Raw genomic sequence first — 23,748 nt, 5'->3', positions numbered from 1 at the left:
AACATAAAGATTACAATTATGGCTCTGAGAATGAACAACTATATTGAAGTAGATCTGTGCGCGGACTCACACACTCAGGGACACACAAATCGATGCGAATAGTCTCTCCCATCCTTTCAAGAAGGGGCAAGGCAAATAAGGAAATAGGAATTCATCCTTGTCACACACCCATCCTGTCCACCAAGTTTCATCTGAATCCGTCCATAACGTTTTGAGATGTCCTGCTCACAGACATATTATAGACAGACAGACAAACAAACAGGGGTGAAAACATAAACTCATTCCATCTTAAGCAAGATATAAGCTTGTTGTAAAGGCCAAAAATGCAGAGGAATCTTCTCTCCTTTCCGGCTTGCGTCAGGCGTATTTAAACGTACTTTGCCATCACATGGGTTTTCCAAAAGTTATTGAACATTATGAATATTTCACAATGGGGAAGCTCTTCCAACATTTCTCAATAAGGACGAAGCTCGACCCAGGCCAGACCCGATCATCAACACGTTAACAACGCAGTCTGGTCTGACCCCGACAGTAACTTGGCAGTAGACGTCAGGAAAGACAATCCAGTTCAAAGATCTGTACAAACTTCCACCACAGACCACAAACCAACAGGTACACTGATCGTGTGGACTCATTCAAGGTTGAACCAGACTCCAGTCCTTGATGTTCCGGATGGAAGCGGACTTTATGAACTAAAAGCTGTGGACTAGTCCAGAAGTTTATTTCTACCCTTTTTATGGAGAAACGTTTGTATAAACTTTTCAGTGACAGCTGTAAAAGGTGTAAAATCATATTCAGATGTTTGTGACTTGCTCACTCCTATGATGTCATTCTCAATCATTCTCAACTGTATGTTCTCCACTCATCATATGATGGCATTCCCAATGTCCTCTCAATGGCATTCCTAATGATCTGAGATGGTGGTGAACAGCTGTCTTGAAGACCTGGCGGGAAGAATGAGATTGAAGAGAGTGTGGAAGTTGGTTCCACAGTTGCAGAAGACTGGGGCCTAGGTGAGGGTGTGAGGGGAGGACAAAGCAAGGAAAGAGCAGAGTGAAAAACCACAAAGGAAACGGTAGAAGACAGAGAGACCACCAACCTGTTTGCAATGGGAAAGTTATAGGACCATAGCCAGCTTCATCACGGGAGATTCCAATAATCCTGAAGACCTTCCTTGGCACACCTGTACTCCTATCCATCTACAAAGCCTTCATCCACAGTATAAATGCTTCCACGGCATCAAGCTGAGCAAGGTGTGGGGCAGGGAGGCCAGCCCAGAGGGGAGACCTCTACTGCATCGAATTTTGGACAAAGCATTTGTCGGTGTATAGGAGATCAGGTGTACCGAAGAAAGACTTTGTATGATGGAGGATGCCCAGTCAGCGTCTGGCTTTGGAGGCCAACTTTGAAATGTGGTTTGCCAAAGAAATATTATGGCTGATAGCGAGTTCCAGGAGTTTGAATGACTGAACTTCCTCTCGAGGATTGCTCATAAAGTATATGTGGGTGAGGGGGTTGCTACATGGTCCTTTTGGCGAGAGATAGTGAGAGTGTGAGATTTGTAAATATTGAAAAACACATTCCAAGTGCTTCACCAGCTTTTGATTTTTTTCCAATGTCTGATAAGAGGACAGAGGCTGCAGCCTGCAAGTTAGAAGGATGAGGGATGTCACGGCACAGGGTGGAGTCATCAGTAAATAGATAAAGAGGATTTTCCAAGAAAGTCAGAGAGATCATTGATGAATATTAGGACTATGACTGGGCCCAGAACACTGCCTTGGGGTACTCCGGCCTTGACATCGAGAGGAGATGAAAGGATTCTGTTGAGAGCCACACTTTGGCTACGAGAGTAGAGGAGGTCAGTAAGCCTTGTGTGGAGTTGGCCTTGGATGCCATAGGCAGAGAGTTTGGAGAGCAAGGCGGAATGCCAGACTGTATCGAAAAGGTGGTTTGCCTGAGAAAGATCATGGCTGAGAGTGAGGGCCAAGAGTTTCAATGACTGAACTTCTTCAAGAGGATTGTTAAGAAAGCATATGGGAGGGTTTGCCAGAAGGGGAGAGAGAGGTGAGAATGTGAGATTTGTCAGGATTAACTCAAGTCAACTCATTTGCATGCAGGAGACATTATTTCTCATACGCTATACTTTAGGGGATGCAAGATGGTGGAACAGTAGATAAAGGGATCGAGAGATAACAATTGATGATCAATGCCAGATCAATGCCGGAATCATACCAGGCTTCAAAAATGGGACGTGCTGCTCCATCGCTTGACGGACAGCATTTAGGGAATAGAGGACAGGTAATCCGTAGGGCGCGAGATTTCTCCTTAATGCCCAACCGACTGCAGAGAGAAAAGCGACGGCACAAGATGGAGTCAGTCAACGGTACCCAGAGTGCACTGGGAAGTTCCGTCACTTCCTCCAAGGTCATCGGCTAGCTGTGTTTGTCTGAAGTCAAGTCCGGTGTTGCTCTCTCTCCGTCTACATGTAACAGATAAATAAATAATGTATAAAGCTTTTTAAAAATGTATAAATACATTTAAATGCAGAATGTTGAAATTTCCCAAAAAGAGTAGATTTTAGGAGTCGCGGAAGGCGAGAGAACAAGGCCATTTGGTTGAGTTCAAAGCTTGTTTATTCGTACAGAACCCAGCACACTCTAAACGCGAACGGAAGTGTCACAGCTTTTATAAAGCCAAAACCCTCTTCGGAGGGCGTGGCTCCCACAACCGTGCGTGCGTCATGTCCAACAAACCAAAACCCCGTGCACGTGAATTAGACCAAACATATGGTATTGGTAACCGTCACATGCGGATAAGTTAACCGCGGCATGTGAATAAGGGAACCACTACATGCGCCCCCCCAGAAGGCACTCCACGGGCATGTACGTAGTTCGCAGGCGTGCTTGGCAGTGCCGAGAAGGCTCGAGCAGGGCCCGGCCTCGGTACGCGCGAAAAAACGCAGCCGTGGGGTTGAGCCGACCGAGGGGCTGGTCAAGTCCTCGGGGGAGGCTGCCGAGGTTCCTCGCGGGCCTCCCGAGGTTGCAGTTCGCAGGTGCAGTGCCGAGAAGGCTCGAGCAGCGCTCGGCCTCGGTGCACGCGAAAAGCGGTTGAGCCAACCGAGGGGCTGGTCAAGGCCTCGGGGGAGGCTGCCGAGGTTCCTCGCGGGCCTCCCGAGGATGCAGGGTCGGAAAAGTAGGTGCGCGAGTTGCAGCTGTAGTTGTAGAGTGAAGTTGTGCGAAGGTGACGAACAGCAGTAACTGCGTTCCTTCGGAGGGTCCTGGAGCGGGCTCTCCCCTCCGGTCGTAGAGGAGGAGCCGAGCGCGGTGCGCGAACCACATGGCCGCTCGTCGTGTCCAAAACTCCGGCAGTGCGATCGAAACTGCCGTGTTCATTTGCAGCCCCCGAATCCGTTCGGGGGCAGCCGAGGTCACCAGTTTAGGAGTCGCGGAAGGCGAGAGAACGAGGCCATTTGGTTGAGTTCAAAGCTTGTTTATTCATACAGAACCCAGCACACTCTAAACGCGAACGGAAGTGTCACAGCTTTTATAAAGCCAAAACCCTCTTCGGAGGGCGTGGCTCCCACAACCGCGCGTGCGTCACGTCCAACAAACCAAAAGCCCGTGCACGTGAATGAGACCAAACATATGGTATTGGTAACCATCGCGACATGTGAATAAGTTAACCGCGACATGTGAATAAGGTAACCGCTACAAGATATTTAATTAGCTGTTTATTTATTTATTTATTTATTGTAAAAGTGTGGTGCACACAGAAGAATATGCACAGCAGAATGGAACAAGGAGAACAATATTTTTTTCACAAAAGCACTACATTTTGTGCTCATATAACCATATTTCCATCTGTCATCCCAAGCAGCAGGGGGTTTCAGCGCCGCATCACATAATGTTTGCCCTCCGGTGCAATTTGTCCCTAATTTGCTTCTCCGCTGCTGATGTGATTCGGTTACACAGCGGACCGCTCCGTGATCTACTATTGGCAGCGTGCTGCTAAGGGAGACGGAACACCTTTGTTATTTCCTCCGAGACTTGATAACAGCAGGACCAACGAATGCTCCTTCCTTTTACTCTCTTACACGTCCACATTTCAAATGACGCACTCGTCAAATGAAACCACGCTAGCACGTGTAAACATCTCGCTGCTCGATCGATTCAATAGTGCCGATGGACCCGAAATGGGTGTCAACTGAGGTTCTTAAACTCTACAGCCAATGAGAGTCTCTTCCGAAAAATTCTAATTTTTTTTTGTTTTTTGTACCTGACTTCTGCTACTTCCTGTGTCTACCTGTCTTCTGCTACTTCCTGTGTCTACCTGACTTCTGCTACTTCCTGTGTCTACCTGACTTCTGCTACTTCCTGTGTCTACCTGACTTTTGCTACTTCCCGTGTCTAGCTGACTTCTGATACTTCCTGTGTCTACCTGACCTCTGCTACTTCCTGTGTCTACCTGACCTCTGCTACTTCCTGTGCCGACCTGACTTCTGCTACTTCCTGTGTCTACCTGACCTCTGCTACTTCCTGTGTCTACCTGCCTTCTGCAACTTCCTGTGTCTACCTGACTTCTGCTACTTCCTGTGTCTACCTGACCTCTACTACTTCCTGTGTCTACCTGACTTCTGCTACTTCCTGTGTCTACCTCACCTCTGCTACTTCCTGTGTCTACCTGACCTCTGCGACTTCCTGTGTCTACCTGACTTCTGCTACTTCCTGTGTCTACCTGACCTCTGCTACTTCCTGTGTCTACCTGACCTCTGCTACTTCCTGTGCCGACCTGACTTCTGCTACTTCCTGTGTCTACCTGACCTCTGCTACTTCCTGTGTCTACCTGCCTTCTGCAACTTCCTGTGTCTACCTGACTTCTGCTACTTCCTGTGTCTACCTGACCTCTACTACTTCCTGTGTCTACCTGACTTCTGCTACTTCCTGTGTCTACCTGACCTCTGCTACTTCCTGTGTCTACCTGACTTCTGCTACTTCCTGTGTCTACCTGACTTATGCTACTTCCTGTGTCTACCTGACCTCTGCTACTTCCTGTGTCTACCTGACCTCTGCTACTTCCTGTGTCTACCTGACTTCTGCTACTTCCTGTGTCTACCTGACCTCTGCTACTTCCTGTGTCTACCTGACTTCTGCTACTTCCTGTGTCTACCTGACTTCTGCTACTTCCTGTCTACCTGACTTCTGCTACTTCCTGTGTCTTGGATGTTTTCTTGTTATTTTCTTTATTTATTATTTATTTTTATTTTGTTTTACCTCATCCTTATCTTTTTCTAACCTTCCCTTAGTGGTTAGCCCCTTACCTCGAGTGGTTTTATGCCTTGATTGGGGCAATTTCCATATAAAAAAAACTAGGACGCATTAGGATGACCACTCGGTTCTTGAGATGTCGACCATCATCACAGGGAAAGTTGATATTTCAATTTAAAAAAAAAACTTTTTTCAAAAAAATAAAATCGTAAAAAAAAACAAAAAACTGGAATTAAATCACAAAAATTTAAATTAAAAAACCTGAAAAAAAAATAAAATAAAAAAAGTAACAAAAAGTTGATGTTTTCATTGAAAGTTGATATTTCTTTGAGATTGGTCATGAAGAGAAACTTTTGCTTGTTTTATCTCTCATTCCACTGAAAACGAGGTGGTGAATCAGTGTTAGGTGGAGGCGGAGAGGTTCGTGGGACTTGTGTGATTGCTGGTTTGACTTAAAATGAGTAAAGATTCCTGCAGCTTAAAATCTATTTTTACTTGAAGCTCTCTCAGCTTTCTCAGGCCTCTACTCTCGATCCCCAACAACTCCAGGATGGTTAAACTTCCAGGATGGGGATGGGTAATACCTTCTCCTCGTTAAACTTCCAAAATCCAGGCTGAACGCACTCAACTCCTTTATGTCTACCCTTTCTCGATCCCGTCATTGGAACCACCTTCCAGAGGCTATGCTGTCCCACTCTTCCCTCCAGAGTTTCCAGCAGGCCGTGCACCAGCATCTACCTCGTCACCTCGTCCACCCCATTAATATCCACTATCTTTATCCCCCCCTATTAACCCTTCCTAACACAACTCTCTTTATTGCAGGTTGTTGTTTCTTAACAAGGGGAGATGCAGAAAATAGGGCAAAATGGAGAAGATTGTCATGGGGCCCGCAAGGCTAACCCTTGCTCTACCAGACTACCAGGGAAAATGGCCTTAAAATGCCTGTTGTTGTTGTTGTTGTTGTTGTTGTTGTTGTTGTTGTTGTTGTGTCCTCCCCTCTTCCCTCTCCTCTTTTACTGTTCATTCACTCCTGCCGCACTGTCAGTTCATCCCCTTCATCACCGTGATCCCGGTCTTGCAAAATAAAACGAGAAAGCATCTGAAAATGCAAAGCCCGCCCACGTCCTCGTGCATTTAGACGTCTTCTTCTTCCTCGTCTTAATCTTCTTCTTCGTATGCTCAAAATAACAAAAGCAGTTTTTTTTTAAAATACAAAATGAAAATTGATGATTTTATGCAGCCTTGACCTTTGACCTTTTTATCTAAAAAACAACAACAATAGACTCCTACCTTTTGATTAGTTAACCAATTCAGTGGCCCAATATGCAAAAAAATTTAATTCCAGGTCAATTAGATGAAAATTGACAATTTTATGCAGCCTTGACCTTTGACCTTTTGATCTAAAAAAAACAACAATAGACTCCTACCTTTTGATTAGTTAATCAATTCAGTGGCCCAATATGCAAATTATTAAAATTCCAGGTCAATTAGATGAAAATTGACAATTTTAATGCAACGTTGACCTTTGACCTTTTGATCTAAAAAACAATCGACTCATACCTTTTGATTAGTTAACCAATTCCCAATAATTCCCAGTTATTCCAAGGTAACCCAATATGCAAATTTTTAAATTTCATGTGAAATGGGTGAACATTGGTGATTGTATGTGATGCTGACCTTTGACCTTTGGACCAAATTAGTCATCTATCTGCCTTCTCCATATTCCCATAATAAAGCTTTGTTGAAAATTTGATGACAAAAAAACTGAAATAGGAAAAAACTTACGGGCCACACACACACACACACACACACACAGAAGTGATTACAAAACCCCGCCCCCTGCATAAAATAAATAAATAAGTGAGCAACCAAAAGGCTGCGACGTCTATGAGACGTCAATTAGACGTCTGCTACTGAAACCCTGCGGTGCTCCACACCGTACCTGAAAACTGGTAAAAAAAAAAAAAAAAAAATTAAGCTCTTGCTGTTTTCACAAGGTGCTGAGGTGAAAAACAGTTGTTTGTTCGACTCAAAACGAGATAATAATCACCAGGAACAAAACACATTGTATATATTAACTGCAGGTGTGTCACCAACAAAAAAGCAAACCGTTTTTACTCCAAATGAGAGGATTTGTAAAAAATGCAAAAACGAGTGGTGAACGCATTGCCCAGTTGAGTTTCCATTGTGTCTTTAAAATTGGCATTCAAAAGAGTTAAATTAATCAGATTTTCTGGTGAAATGCCCTTTGCACCAATTCAAGGTCTGCATCAATGCAGTCACGGAAATACCCAGTCTTTTTGTCCATGGCCCAGTCTTTTTGTAAGATACCGTAGGATCATTAACACCCTGAACCTAAATGCACTTTGGACAGCTGGATATTTGAAGGACTAAAAACACAGCCTGGGTGGGGGGTGTGCGGCAAATATATTTTGACCCGTGGCTAATAATCCCTCCCTCAACCCCCAAAGGGGATTTTTTTTGGGGGGGGGGGGGGGTGCATGACCTGACCATGGGTACTACCAACAGATATGCAAAATATGGTGGAGATCGGGCCAGTCCTGTTTTTTTTCCATGATTTTCAGATGTACACACACACTCGGGTGCAGTGGTGGCGAGGAGGATGCGGCACGCTTTGCCACCTCCCTCTTGCCTGCGATGGAAATGACCGAGGGCCACGTCAAATGCAACAGTATTGAAGGCAGGAAAGGCCGATCCGAGGACGGCAGTTTCGATGGAAACAAGGACCGCACACGAGACCTCTGGTGTGACGGCTGTTTGACATGTGTTTGTGATGCAACTTGCCTGGCAGCTTGGCGGAATTTATTGATGCCATGCTGCTGGGGGCAAAGGCCCGAGCTTTGGCAACTCCCTCTTGCCAAGTTCCGCCCGTTAAGGACGAGATAGGTCGAGTTTCGTGGGATCGAGGACCGTGCCGAATACAACAACTTTGAAGGGAGTGAGAACCAAGACAAGGACGGCAGCTTTGGTGAGGCGAAGGGCAATGCAATTGGTGCCTGGAGTTGTGCTGATCAATATGCGGTTGGGATGTGGAAAACCCACTCACGTGTGGAGATAGCGACTTGCAGCGACTTGCACACACACACTACTATATATATGTATAATTTCAAAACACACCTGGTCACAAGTGTTTCTCAATGACCGGCTCCTCAGTCGAGGTCCTCAGCATCATCCCGTTTCGGCCCTTCAACCTCGATACGGTCAGCTAAGGTGGGCCAGCAGGGGCACATACACCTCCACATGCAGCAGCTACACCCGGATGTGTACATACCCTCACCCCCAGCCAGTGAGAAGACTGACTACAACAACAAAACCGCCTCCACTCCCAGAATCCACAGCCCCTCACCCACTCACTCACACACCAAAAAAACAAACAACCGACCACCACCCTTACAACATTCACCACTCAAACAAAAACACATTCATGCAAAATCACACTCACTTCTGCAACACACATGCCCACTCCTGCAACACACACACACACACACACACACACACACACACACACACACACACACACACACACCATTCACACATCTCGATTTCTCTTCCGCGCTCAGTCATTACCCCTTTAGACTGACATGAACCACCACCCACAACCTCAACCTACACCGTTCGACGTGTCACCATAAACTTCCTCTATATCCAAAGTGAGCCTTTCAAGGCAACCTGGGCAACTTTGTCACGCATCCTCCTTCTTTCTATACCCCACACTCCAAGCCGAGCAATAAATGCAGAAAAGGAATTGCCAATATACCCTCCACACCGTACCTCAAATGGCTGTATATATTGTTGCGAATATGGAATTTGGCCTCCATATCCGCTTGTAAATATTCCCCTATTTTCTCCGATACTCCCCAACTCTCCCTTACCCCATTCCCTAGTCCCATTGTCTGTAAACAACACCCATTAGAGCCGATCTTCCCCTTCATCCCCCCATTAAATGTCGTGCCCAGGTCCCCCGCACCACACGTAGACAATTATAGGACATCTTGCTAGTTATTCTTAATCTATGTCAGTTAAGGACTTGTTTCCATTAATTATGACTCTTCGTTGCACCAGAATGTGATGATATGGCACCAGTAGGAGTTTAGGACCTTCCCATACCTCCCCGCATCTCTTCCCATCATCTCAAGCTCCAACAACAACCACAACAACAGCGGCTTTGCGTCCTCACTCCGGCTCGGTTGGCCGCCATTGAACATGTGCTCGACGGGGTTACCCAGAAGGGGGCTCCCTGTCGGCCCCTCGTCAAGGGCGGAGCCGGTAACCCCCGCACCCAATGAGAAGCCATGGGCCGATGCCATATGGGGCGGAGCTAACGAGCGAGGGCGTGACTCCCCGCCGGATATACGCGGCCCCGCGCCGGACGTGACGTCAGATGCGCCCCGAGCTTGGAAGGAAAAGACGCCACCCTCCCGAGCACTGAGCGACCTCCCCAGCTTGAGACCAAAGTCGCGACCCACAAGCGCTGTGATACCTTCACGCATCTCTGGACACCACCGTACGTGATTCTGTCCCTGAGCCAGGTGCACCTGAGCCATCGCGACCTGCCTCCCCTTTTCATCAACCCCCGTGTGAGTCAGCAATTTTGTCCCGTGTGTCCGTCGTCTGTCCGGGGATAATATAAGAGTGTGTCTAAGTGCCTGTCTTCCTGTAATATACCTCTAGCCCCTGTAATCTAACCTTTTTCCCTACGAATATACTTGAGAATCGAAACCCTGGTGTCGTATTGTGTCATTATAATCCAGCCGGGTGTCTTCTCTTTCCTATTGAGCCAGCGTAGCGCGATTAGTCAACATTCGGGCACAATCGGGGTAACTTGTACGGATACGGCGGCCATCCCGCTCGGCCCACCATACCATCAAGGTCGTATCTGTAACAATTGGTGTCAGGAGTGGGATTCGGACCCGGGACTAAATTAGTTAGGCCCAAATTTTGGGAGGGAAAATCGATCCGGAGCGCGTACGGCGCTCGACAAAATCGATCCGGAGCGCGGGTACTGCGCTCGACGAAAGTATAACGGCGAAATTTCGAATTTGTTTTACGAAACTCGAATTTTGAAAGTCGCGCTATGGCGGATCAAGACGGCTGGGGTCCGGTAGGGGAGAGTGAAGCAGGGTCGGTCCAGGACCAAATTGAGACACGTGAGGAGAGCGAAACAGCGGGGGTAGCAGACGCGCGAAATGGCGCCTCGCACATAGCTACGTGGGCCGCACCCGCTGCACAAGTGGGAGGGATGGCCCAGATGCAGGTCCTCATGGAGCAATTTATGGCGCAAATGCAGGCGTCCCTCAAACTGCAGAGTAACCAATTGGGGGTAATGGGAAACCAAATGGGGGTAATGAGGGACGAAGCGAGGGCTCAGAGTGAGCAAATGGGGGTAATGAGGGACGAAGCGAGGGGTACCAGTGAGGGATTAGACAATAATTTTAAGGGATTAGACAATAATTTTAAGGGATTAGACATGAAATTTGGGAAATTAGACGATAGATTAGGGGAAATACAGGAGGGATTAACGGGGGTAGAAAACAGAATGGCCGCTCAAGAGAATCAAATGGAAGGGATGCAAAAAGGGTTAGAGGGGTTAGAAAACAGTATGGAAGGCAAATTGAGGGACATGAGGGACCAAGCGGAAAGGGAAGTTAAACAAATGGAGCAGCAGATAGAGGGGGTCAGAATGGGGGTAGAAACCAAACTGGATGCTCACAGGGAGGAAATGGAGCAGATGAGGGTGGCATCTGGGCAGGAGATGCAAGTGATGGGAGAGGAGATCAGAAGAGGAGTGAGTGAGGAGGTCGGAGGAGTGCGCGAGGAGGTGAGGCACTGTAAGGAGCGCATGGAGAAAGAGGTGAGAAAGGGGACTGTAAAGTTACAAGGGGGCATAGAGGTCCTGACGCAGGAGGTGGAGCAGCTGACGGTGGGACAGACGGAGTTAGTGGAGCAGGTTCAAAGGAACACTGCGGTATTAGGAGGTTTAAAGGCGACACAAAAAGAAATTAAAAACGACTTGATAGCGACAAAGAGGGAATGTCAGATGGTACGTGAGGGACTGACAACGAGGTTGGACGAGGTGATAGAGGTAATGGAGACGAAGGACCGGCAGGTGAGGACGCACATGGAAACGGTCAAGGTAGCCTTGGAGGACGAGCTTGAGGAGACGTACCGGGGAATAAAAGAGGTGAAGCACAAATTAGAAGAAGTGGAAGAAGGGATGAGCGAAATTAAGAAGCGACGGAGAGGGGATAAGAAAGAGATAAAAGAGGAGATAAAAGAATTGGTCCAAAGTCTGTGTTTGGATCGTGATGTGCTCGTTAACCGGATGAGGGATTCGCAGGTGATGGAGGAGAAGCGAAGAGGAAGAGGACCTGGTGTAAGTGGTGACCAATATGGTCGTGCGTATGATGCGCCAGGGGATTTAAGAAGCTTGGGGGTCGAGATGGACCCGGGTGTTCGTGAGAGGCCGTTGGTGAAGTGTGCGACAGGTCTGGTGTGCGAAAGAGGAGGTGTGCGAGAAAGTCCGACTCTGGGGTGTGTGAGGAAAAAGTGCGTGCCAAGGAGTGAGTGTGCTGGCGAGAGTGAGTCGGTCGTAGCGCGTGTGCGAGGGAGCACGTGGAAGCGCGGGGTGGTGAGTGTTACAGAGGGTGTGACGGGAGAGTGTGCGCGAGAAAGGTGTGTGACGGACAGGTGCATGAGGAAAGAGTGCGCTGTCAGAAGTAAGGAAGAGTGTCCACCTGTGGTGAGTGTTACAGAGGGTGTAACGGGAGAGTGTGCGCGAGAAAGGTGTGTGACGGACAGGTGCATGGGGAAAGAGTGTGCTGTCAAGAGTAAGGGTGAGTGCGTTGTCCCGAGTGGAGGTGAAAGTAGTGAGAGTGACATGGAGCGTGAGTTAGTTGTGACAGGTGAGCGAGGATGTACACCTGGGATGGAAGGATGCACACCTGGAATGGTAGAGCGTGAGTGGGAATGCACGCTGGAATTGGTGGTGAGGCACGTGGTTGGGTGTGCGAATGAGGGCACACCTGTGATTGTCACAGAGGAGGTGACCGAGGAGGGGGTGCGAAGCGGTGTATTGGTGAGGTGTGCGACCAACGAATGTGTGCCAAAGTGTTCGGTGGTCAGGTGCGTGACCAAGGCTGTGAGTGGAATGAGGGTACCTGGGTGTGTAAGGAAAGGTACGAGGAGCATGGGCACGGCTGGATGTGTGAGCAAGGAACGGGCTGCGGGGTGTAAGCGTCCAGGTGAAGCATCGACGTTACACGGGTTAGAGGTTAGAGCGACTTTTAGCCGAAGCAGGCCCTCGGTGCGTGCCGGGCCTCGCTTTGAACGGCCGCGTCCAGGCTCCACTAGGCGGAGCTGGCAGCCCGATAGAAAGGGTCGTCATGGCGACCACTTTTTGGTGAGACGTGCCGGCAGGTCGAGAGCGGGACATTGGATGGCTCCGTGCCGAGATGGTGCGTGGGATCTCGGCACGGGTAAGCCCCCGTCCCTGCCCCGAATGCCGGACGCATTCAGCCGCTGGCACAAAACAACCAGCATCCATTGCTTGGCTTTACGAAGCCGGGCTTTGGACAGGGATTGGCGCACCGAGAGGTAGTAGTGAGTAGACTGGGTGATGAGGTTAGTGTTTTGGCCCCAAAATTAGAGAAAAACAAAATTTGATGATTGGCAGATGATGGGTAGTGATTGGCAAATTTTTGATTTATTGAAATTTGATGTGCAAAATTGGTAGTGAGAGACCCCCGATGTGGTGGGATGGCAAATCCACCATCCTTCCCATGGGGGGGCAAAGGAGCACTAGATTATGGGGTGTATGGCAGTGAAAACTAGCCCGGGTGGGTTAGGTTATATTGATAGGGATCTAGCAAAGAGGACATTAGGTAACGTTAAGTTTAGTTGGTGACTGATACCTGTAGTGGGGACGCAGGTAGATTAGTATGGATGATAATGACGTGGGAGCGCAATAGTTTAAAGGGACGACTGGGAAGCGCAAGTTTCAGAAGGGAGTAGTTAGCTGAGATGATGCCGTGTGTGTGAGGATTGAACAGGTGTGATTGCACAGGTGTGCAACTGGACAGGTGTGTGGAGTAGTGTATGAGTAGTGAGTGTTGTGGATCAGCGCGAATGCGCTTGGGGAGAGAAGGGTGCCGGTGGCACCAGGTGTGAGAGCACAGGTGTGCAGGTACAGGTGTGTGGAGAGAGTTGGAGTGAGTGGTACGGAGTGGTGTGCATGGTGCGAAGGTGTGGATGGGGGAAGAGTGGACCCCTTTCACGAGTACCCGGGGCGGGTAGTGTAAGTGTTAGGTAGAGGGTACAGGTAAATTGTGGTTGGATATTGGCATTTGTGGTGCGGTTGCAGAATGGTGTTGTGAATGGGTGCATTAGTGTTGTGGAAATGGCTGGGCGTGTAGCCTGTTAGTGTGTGTAGTTGGTTGGGCACTCCACCACTGTGAGGATGTCGGCCAGGTGAGGCCGCAGGTGGGCTCTGGGAGCCGGTAGTTGTGAGTGGGTGCCTGAGGATCCCGGGTGTGGATCGGGCAGCCCAGTGCCAGAGAGGGCACGGAGTGGGGAGAGAGCCAGAGGGCCTTCCCCAGGTAGTTAGGTTAGGGTGAGGAGCAGGTAAGCTCGGAGGCAACTGCAGTGGTGGAGGTGTGCAGGTGGGTAGACCCACTGGGAGAGGTACACGCCGCAGCCCAGAAATTGTGCGAGGGCACCGGGAGATGAATCGGGGGAGTGAGACCCCAAATTGAAGAGCACCACAGTTTGGCCAATGGGAATTGGTTTTTAGAACCCATAGTGTAAGAGGGCCAATGGTTTGGCCGGAGAAAGCCCCCGGGTAGTGTAAAGTTGTTAAAGTCATTTAGGAGATAGTTAGGATTGATGAACCTGTCGCACCATACGCAGCCACTTGCCTGTGGTGATGATGATGACTCCACACCTGTGTTTTCTTTGTTTGTGCAGGAAATGAGAATTGCTGTTGGATTTGTGAGACGCATCACGACGTGGATGAGACATTGGGGTGATTCCATCTCTCCCTCCCTAGGAGGGACTGATGATGAATTGGTGATGGCAAATTTTGATGTTGAGTTGGAGATGGCAAATTTTGATGAGAGTTGAAAATGGCAAATTTGATTGGTTAGGAGGGAGAGAAGACGAATTTGGTATATGGGAGGAACGGGGAAGACAGTAGGGATGTTTGTGGATTTGTAAAGTAGATGTTTATGGGTAGTGTTGTGTTTTGTTGATACAGTAAGGGGTAAGGGAGGGGCCATGTAGGTTACCTGGTGGGGGGGGCGTACGGTAGGAACGTACCTGTCTCACCTGGTTCCCATGTGCCCCCAGTGTGCATCACCTTGCATTGCGTGCACTTTTGCGCCCTTACCACCTTGCTCACTTGTCTTGTTTTTGTCTCCCACCTCCGAGGATCTGGCTTTGGGGTAGAGAGAGAGGAGAGAGAGGTGCTGGCGACGCAGTTGTGGGCCTGCACTTTCGCTGTTCGCTGCCTGGATCGGTACACCATATGGACCGCAATGTTTGTGGCCACCCACAATGGACCGCAGTTCGTTTGCGGCCAAGCACCACCCGGGGATGGACCTATGGGTCAACGTGGCACCTATGCCATACAGGTGAACCACTTTTAGTTAAACACCAAGTGCACCACAAGAAGAGCAAGAGACACCTGCAGGGTTAGGGGTTGTCGAATTTATTTTTATTCCAATGAACAATGGTGACTGCACCGATTGGTGGTGGGGTGGTGCTGTTGATGCTCGGGAAAGGGTGCTCTGCACGTTATTAAAGGCCGTCGGCCACAGAGCACTCGTGGGTTGGTGTATCGATGTTGGCAAGCGCGCTCTCTCTATGCATAACATCTGCATGTGTTCCTCCAAAAACAGGTCCTGGATCGTAGTGTAAATAGCAGCGTAGTCTTGTAAATAATGCTCCCTACCGGCTGTATGTTTAGTTTGAGAATTCTTTCCGGATTCGGTTATCCTGTGGGTGTGTTTCTGTGAGGAGAAGGGTGCAACGTCGCAGGGGGACATATTTACTCATTTGTGAATATCTGTAAAACTGTCGCACTCAGGGTAGAGTTAATAGTAGAGGGAACTACATTGCGTGCCACACTAAAGTAGGTAAAAATTTATCGGGTCGGGACGCCCCGAGGGTAGAGAAGGGTGCAATGTTGCGAATATGGAATTTGGCCTCCATATCCGCTTGTAAATATTCCCCTATTTTCTCCGATACTCCCCAACTCTCCCTTACCCCATTCCCTAGTCCCATTGTCTGTAAACAACACCCATTAGAGCCGATCTTCCCCTTCATCCCCCCATTAAATGTCGTGCCCAGGTCCCCCGCACCACACGTAGACAATTATAGGACATCTTGCTAGTTATTCTTAATCTATGTCAGTTAAGGACTTGTTTCCATTAATTATGACTCTTCGTTGCACCAGAATGTGATGATATGGCACCAGTAGGAGTTTAGGACCTTCCCATACCTCCCCGCATCTCTTCCCATCATCTCAAGCTCCAACAACAACCACAACAACAGCGGCTTTGCGTCCTCACTCCGGCTCGGTTGGCCGCCATTGAACATGTGCTCGACGGGGTTACCCAGAAGGGGGCTCCCTGTCGGCCCCTCGTCAAGGGCGGAGCCGGTAACCCCCGCACCCAATGAGAAGCCATGGGCCGATGCCATATGGGGCGGAGCTAACGAGCGAGGGCGTGACTCCCCGCCGGATATACGCGGCCCCGCGCCGGACGTGACGTCAGATGCGCCCCGAGCTTGGAAGGAAAAGACGCCACCCTCCCGAGCGCTGAGCGACCTCCCCAGCTTGAGACCAAAGTCGCGACCCACAAGCGCTGTGATACCTTCACGCATCTCTGGACACCACCGTACGTGATTCTGTCCCTGAGCCAGGTGCACCTGAGCCATCGCGACCTGCCTCCCCTTTTCATCAACCCCCGTGTGAGTCAGCAATTTTGTCCCGTGTGTCCGTCGTCTGTCCGGGGATAATATAAGAGTGTGTCTAAGTGCCTGTCTTCCTGTAATATACCTCTAGCCCCTGTAATCTAACCTTTTTCCCTACGAATATACTTGAGAATCGAAACCCTGGTGTCGTATTGTGTCATTATAATCCAGCCGGGTGTCTTCTCTTTCCTATTGAGCCAGCGTAGCGCGATTAGTCAACATTCGGGCACAATCGGGGTAACTTGTACGGATACGGCGGCCATCCCGCTCGGCCCACCATACCATCAAGGTCGTATCTGTAACAATATATATATATATATATATATGTATATATATATATATATATATATAATTATATATGTATATGTATATATATGTATATGTATATATATGTATATATACAGTATATATATATATATATATATATATATATATATATATATATATATATATATATATATATATATATATATATATATATATATATATATATATATTATATACATATATACATATATATACATACATATATATATACATATATATATATATATATATATATATATATATATATATATATATATATATATATATATATATATATATATATATATACATATATATATATATATATATATACATATATATATATATATATATATATATATATATATATATATATTGTTGTGTGACTGCCCTGTATTGAACACCGCAGGGTGACATGGATGACCAAACGAGCTTTACTCCCAGGTGTTCAATCCGAAATGACGGTATTCTTTACACGAGAGGGAAAGGGGGATGACGAATTTACCTGGACGGCTTCCACCTGAATTCTTCGACCCTTCAATAATCAACTCAAACCTGACACATAATTAAAATGTACAAAAATACCAGCTTTATTAAAGAAAATGACGGTCACAAAGAATGCACGATAACACTAAATGCCTAATAGAAGCGCCCCATACAGACCCAAATACAGACAAAGGGAAATATAACTGTGAATATACACTACCGGTCAAAAGTTTTAGAACACCTCAATTTTTCCAGTTTCTATTGAAATTTACGCAGTTTAATGTCCCAATGTACTCTGAAATTAAGCTTAGAACAAATAAACACTTGAAGATAAAAAAGAAATCATAGAATTTTAATATAGAATTTTTGTTTAACAAAAATTAATTTAAGTGTTTGACTCAGCAAAGTAGCCACCTTTTGCAGATAAAACCGCCGAACACACTAGTGGCATTCTTTCTACAATGGACATCAAATATTGTTCGGGAAGTTCTTCCCAACACTGTTGCAGAAGTTCCCACAAATGTGTTGCACTTGTAGGTTGCTTTGTTTTCATCCTTCTGTCCAGTTCATCCCAAACCAGCTCGATGGGGTTGAAGTCTGGAGACTGTGCTGGCCATTCCATGATTTGAAGCCTCCCATCTTGTTCTTTTCCTTGAAAGTAGTTTTGACATAGCCTGGAGGTGTGTTTAGGGTCATTATCTTGCTGTAGGATGAACCCCTGACCAACTAGGCGTATACCAGAGGGTATTGCATGGCGCTGCAAAAGGCTGTGGTAGCCCTTTTAGTTCAGGGTGCCAGTCACTCTGTGCAAGTCGCCGACTCTGGATCCAGCAAAAGAGCCCCAGACCATCACGCTTCCTCCTCCACGTTTGACAGTTGGTGTCACACACTGAGGAACCATCCTTTCGCCTACTCGACAGCGTACAAAAACCCTGCGTGATGAACCAAAGATTTCAAATTTTGATTCATCGGTCCATAAGACCTTCTTCCAGTCTTCAGTAATCCACTGGCGGTGCTTCATGGCCCAGGAAAGCCTCTTTTTCTTATTTTGCCATCTTAGCAATGGCTTTCTTACTGCCACTCGACCTGTCAAACCTGCAGCTCGAAGTCTTCTCTTCACAGTTGAAACTGAGACTTGCTTACTTCGACCAGTGTTAAGCTGTGCTTGAAGCTGTTGTTCTGTGAGCCGCCTATCACGCAAGCTGTTGACTCTCAGAAACTTGTATTCTGATTCTGTTGTGGCTTTGGGTCTGCCAGACCTCTTCCTGTCAGAGTTTCCTCCAGTTTCCAATATACTACTTCCTGCAGTGCAATATTGTCCAAATAATGCTTTGGAGGGTGTAATAGCAGTCTGTTCCAAAACTGCTTTTATACAGACAGGGGGTTTGTAATTAAGTAATCAGCAGAGGCTGGGACACCTGTAGGAATTGTTTGCATCAACTTTCAAGGCTTAATTTACTTACATTGCTGTAGAACAGCTGTAAGTTGTTAACCCATTACTTGTTCCCTGAAGAAGGCCTTTTTTTTTTTTTACAATATAACTGTGCAATTTACATTATTTTCCCGTTTTTGCTCACCTAAACTTATTTTTTCACCTCGAGCAGTTTACTGCTTACCTTTGTACCATTTCATGTTATTCACTGGACAATAAAACTGTGTAAATTTCAATAAAAACTGGAAAAATTGAGGTGTTCTAAAACTTTTGACCGGTAGTGTGTGTGTATATATATATATATATATATATATATATATATATATGTGTGTGTGTGTGTGTGTGTGTGTGTGTGTGTGTGTGTGTGTGTGATTTGTGGCACTTGGCTCTAAGTTGCTCTTGAACCCCGCCTGGAATCGTCAAAGATCGTCTGAGGCTTCTACTTCCCTGCGCGCAAAGACGCGCTCGTTGTTGCCCAGTATGCCTTTTGGCTTGTTGGCACGCAGCTCGCTCTTCCAGCAGCACTTATCCTCACGATCTTGTTCACCAACACCACAGCCAGACGATGCGAGGAAGTCCAGAGCCTCGACCGTTCGTTGTCAAAAGCCAGGCCTCGAGAATGAAAGAAGAAGAGCGATGTTGGGACACGACCGTTCACCACCAGTTCCAGAACCAGAGAGAGGAAATCAAGAAGCAAGAAGAGAGTCAAGAGGGAAGAGAGAAAATGTCGGCCAGAGCATTCTTTTATACTCGGGGCTCTGACGTCATCCGTCCTTCTCCACCAATCCCATAGTCCCATCTTAGCAGTCTTTGCGCCAATCTTTCCCGGACCAATCACTGCTCTTCGGGGCATGGCCTCCTGGGTCTACCTGATTGTTGTGGCGATGTGACGGCTGGCAATGCCAGCGGTATTGTTCGATGCCTGGTTTCCAGTAGGTTTTTGTTTCGTGTTATTTTTTTTTAGTATTTTTAATTTTAGTATTTAATTAATGTGCGATTTCCTGGCTATGTGTGTGTGTTGCATGTGTCATAACTCATAAGGAACAGAGGAAAAAAAATAGAGGCCATTACATACAGGGGATTTACCATTAATCCCTAACTAATTAAGATATCCCACCCCTCGTTATGGGAACAAAGATACGCTCTTCCATGACATACGGTCTACCAGATCCCAACTTATGACACATGAGGGTTTCTTCTTCTTCACGACAGTCGGGGCACACTACCTATTCAATTCTACCTGGACTAAGGTATTGCATACCCCCCACAAACGTAACAATATATATATACACGCATAAACTGAGGTGGATACTTTGGGACTGAGAAAGGCTCCTTTCCACCTGCTGAAACCCGCATATGAAGATAACCAACAGCACACACACACACACACACACACACACACACACACACACACACACACACACACACACACACATAATTACCTTGTTTCATATAGGAGGATGCCACGCTCGAAGATGCATACCTCTCACTCCTCTCCCTTTTCATTTGCAGACACTAAAACAAAACCGCAGTTTATATATTCAAAGCTATCATCAGGATTCAAATTCTCACAGGTCACAGCACTGAGACAGCTAAGTAGCTTAAATTGACAACTCGCGGTGAAACCGCTTGAAGCAAAGACAAGTGGTTGAAATGTCCCTTAACCTAAACTGGACCTGGAGATTTTGAGCTCTCCCTGACTTGGGTAAGGGGGGACGGGGGTGGGGTGTGTGGGGGGGGGGGGGGGAGGGGCAGGAGCTACTTAGCCCTTCCCTCAAATCTCCGCCATCGATTGTCCGATGAAGTAAATTTACATGCGCGCATAGATTATAATGTAATGAACACGATGGTGTAATTTATTTGTTCGTAATATGTAAATTTTTCCAATTATTACCTAATTAATATGCTAATTCCATGCGTTTTTCAGAGAAATCTACAATTATGGTCATTGCATGCATGAGATTACATGAAAATGTGTAAAGTATTACAGATAATGCTTCTCAAGAGCTGGAAATCATGAATTCAATGAATATTTTGGGACGAAGATGCTTCATATTTGCATAAATTATATGAATATGCAAATGAGGTAGCATTTTCATGAATTAAGATTTCTGAATGTATACAGTAGCAAGCATAAAAATTAAATAATGGGAGATCACCAACTGTGTGTGTGTTGACACTGGAGGACATTGTTCATCACGTGCAACAAATTTTATGCAACTTTTCAGTATTTCTTTTCTATTTCAATTACAAAGTATAGAAATCGCGTGCATTCGTTCAAGAAAATACCTTGAAGAGGATGTAAGTGAGACTGATTTATCCCTATCATAATTGAACATTGCTGTCAGATTAAAGCATAATTCCATATTTACATAAAAGTGAGACTTTATTACTGTTATTATCAGATCACAATATTGGGGTTAACCCACCCACCCCGGTGGGTGGGTGTCCGTACGGGCTAAACCCCGTTTTTCTCAGCAACCATATGTCCGATTGAGACAAAACTTTCAGGGTAGGAGTGACACCCATACAGAATGTTTTTGTGATAATTGTGACGTCATAGGACACGTGGTATGGCAGCCATCTTGGATTAAAAGCAAATAATGAAAAAATTATTTCTCGGAAACCGCTGAATGGAAAAATTTCAAACTTGGCACATTGTCAAGTACTCCCAATGGGGAACAAAAGCTTTATAATGATGACATCATAGGTGAAGAGGTATACCAGCCAAAAAAGTTTTAATCGAATTCCTTATCCTAAAAATCTGAAAAATGCATGCACATGCTCTGTGACCCATTTGTATTGAAATATTAAATTTATGACATCATAGGTCACATGGTTTGGCAGCCATATTGGATTGAAGAAAAAGATTAAATAATTATATCTGAAACTACTCACCCTATCGATGCGAAATTTTACAAATATCATCCAACAGCACTGTTGTATATAGCTTGAAAATGATGATGTCATAGGTCACGTGGTTTGGCAGCCATCGTGGATTGAAAAACGAACCTTATCCGATCAACACGAAACTTCACAAACGTGATCCCCTACCCGTACATATGCAGAGTGATGGCATCTACCCGTTGTGGGACTATGCGGAGGCATATTGGCGACACAGTCGCATTGTTCTAGTTTGGACAGGTTGCACGTTTGACAAGGATGAATTTATTAAATTTTGGTGAAGATCTCGATCCAGATCCAATAATTTTTTTGGTTTAAAAGAAATGATCTTTCACCATTGAGTGATAGGGCAAAAATTGATATAAAAGATGATATTCGAAAAATTTACGGACTGATTCAAACGAAACTTGGTGGACAGGTTGTGTGTTTGACAAGGATGAATTGATTAGATTTTGGTGAAGATCTGGATCCACATACTATAATTTTAAAAGTAATTATTCACCATTGAGCGATGGGGCAAAAATCGATTATATACTGTATCACGATATCTCAAAAAGTTGTGGACGGATTCGGACAAAACTTGGTGGACAGGTTGTGTGTGCAAAAATAACGAATTAATTCCATTTTGGTGAAGATATGGATCCGGATACTATAATTTTCCAGTGAATCTTCACTATTGAGGGATGGGGCAAACAATGATATATATCACGATGTCTCAAAAGGTTGTCGATGAGTAAAAGTCCAAAACTAGGTGGATGAGTGGGTAGGTGACAAGAACAAGCTGATTCGATTTTGGATGCCGATCCGACCCATCAGTGGGATACAAAGATGGTACATGATGTATGTCTGTAGAAGGAAATCAGACACCTATTAGGAAATCCTGTTCTTTCTGCAAATCCTATTGGTTTCCAATCCCATAAGCTTCTTACTATGTCTTCTTTGCAGATACTTTTCCCACCTCTTCATTGGTACTTCTGATTTCTCGTTCACCCCGAACGGCTTTCTGACAAGTCCAAGCGTCTTGGTGAAGGTTCTCAACAAGCAAGGCACGTGGGAAAAGGTACGAGTCCGGGTTAAAGGTGAAAGGTAAAATTTGTTAATCTCTTTGGCATGTCGATTGGCATATTTTATTTTGATTGATTATCTGGTGAGAATGATGTTTAACAACTTTTCCAGAGTCTACTCACTCTTTCAGAGATCAAGAGATGGATTTTATTAATAACAAACCTTGTGTGTGTGTGTGTGTGTGTGTGTGTGTGTGTGTGTGTGTGTGTGTGTGTGTGTGTGTATGTGTGTGTGTGATGAACCTTGAACCACCCATGCCTGTCAGTCCTGCGTGTTTGTAAACACATGATCGCTTGAATACAGCAAACCATCTCCATATACAATCCAACGCTGGGTAAAGAAAGGGAAAAGGCGGACGAGGCCTTGAAATGTACACTGTGGCAGAGGTTAGATGAAAACCCAAAACAAACCTGACATCGGATATGACCATCCAAAAAATCCATCTGTAAAACTTCCTTTTGGCCAAATAAAAAAATCTGGAACCACAGCTGCGCATGAGAATATTTTTTTGAATTGAACATCGTTTGTTCTCGCTTGGTTTTCTACTGAGAAGCCCATATTTTGACATGGCAAGGGTTTTGGATCCACTTCGCCAACTCAAGGGAAATTTGAGATGGTTTCTCTACATTGAGACCTTCAATGTGTTTGAGTCGTCACGCCAACCTCTTCGAATTGATTGTCTTATTAAAGGCGTTCTGTGATCTCATTTTAACAATCCCACCGACACCTTTTGGAATGAATATAATATGAATACAGTGAGCTACAAAGTTATTTAATATACTTTACTATATATATCTAATGATATATTTATTCCCAAAATACTCCCCCAAAAAAGTTGTCATGGATACATCAAATTGTCCATTGCATTAGGATTAAAATTGATGATCTTAATCAAAGCTCGGGTCAATTGGATTAAAATTGATGATTTTTCTGATGAAAATTGATGATTTTAGAAGTTTGACCTTGAGTAGACCTTCGACCTTTTGACCTTAAAAATAGTTGCTTTCCCAATTCAGTGATGCACTATGCAATTGATGTTTAATTTAAAAGTTAATAGGATGAAAAATGATGATTTTTCTGGTGAAAACTGATGATTTTAGAAGTTTGACCTTGAGTTGACTTTTGACCATTTGACTTCAAAAATAGTTGATTTCCCAATTCACTGAGAGACTATGCAATTGCTGATTTATTTTCAAGTCCATCGGATGCAAAATGACGTTTAGAAATTTGACCTGACGATTTTAGAAATTTGACCTCAAGATGACCTTTGACCTCAAAATCAATAGCCGTCTCAGTTGTGAC

The 23,748-nt window shown here is 45.8% G+C and overlaps 1 protein-coding gene across 1 annotated transcript in view; it reads left to right on the top strand.

Moving 5' to 3' along the window:
* The window catches only part of LOC144892085 (glutamate receptor ionotropic, NMDA 2B-like), a 248,235-nt gene that overhangs the window by 40,579 nt on the left and 183,908 nt on the right, over positions 1–23,748 (top strand). The window contains exon 4 of the mRNA XM_078777254.1: positions 22,327–22,441. Coding sequence (XP_078633380.1) covers positions 22,327–22,441 — 115 coding nt within the window. The remainder of the gene's footprint in view (positions 1–22,326; positions 22,442–23,748) is intronic.

This window comes from Myxine glutinosa, chromosome 5 (assembly GCF_964187855.1).
Source record: "Myxine glutinosa chromosome 5, kmMyxGlut1.1, whole genome shotgun sequence".
Lineage (NCBI taxonomy): Eukaryota > Metazoa > Chordata > Myxini > Myxiniformes > Myxinidae > Myxine > Myxine glutinosa.
This window is presented reverse-complemented; position numbering and strand designations above follow the sequence as displayed.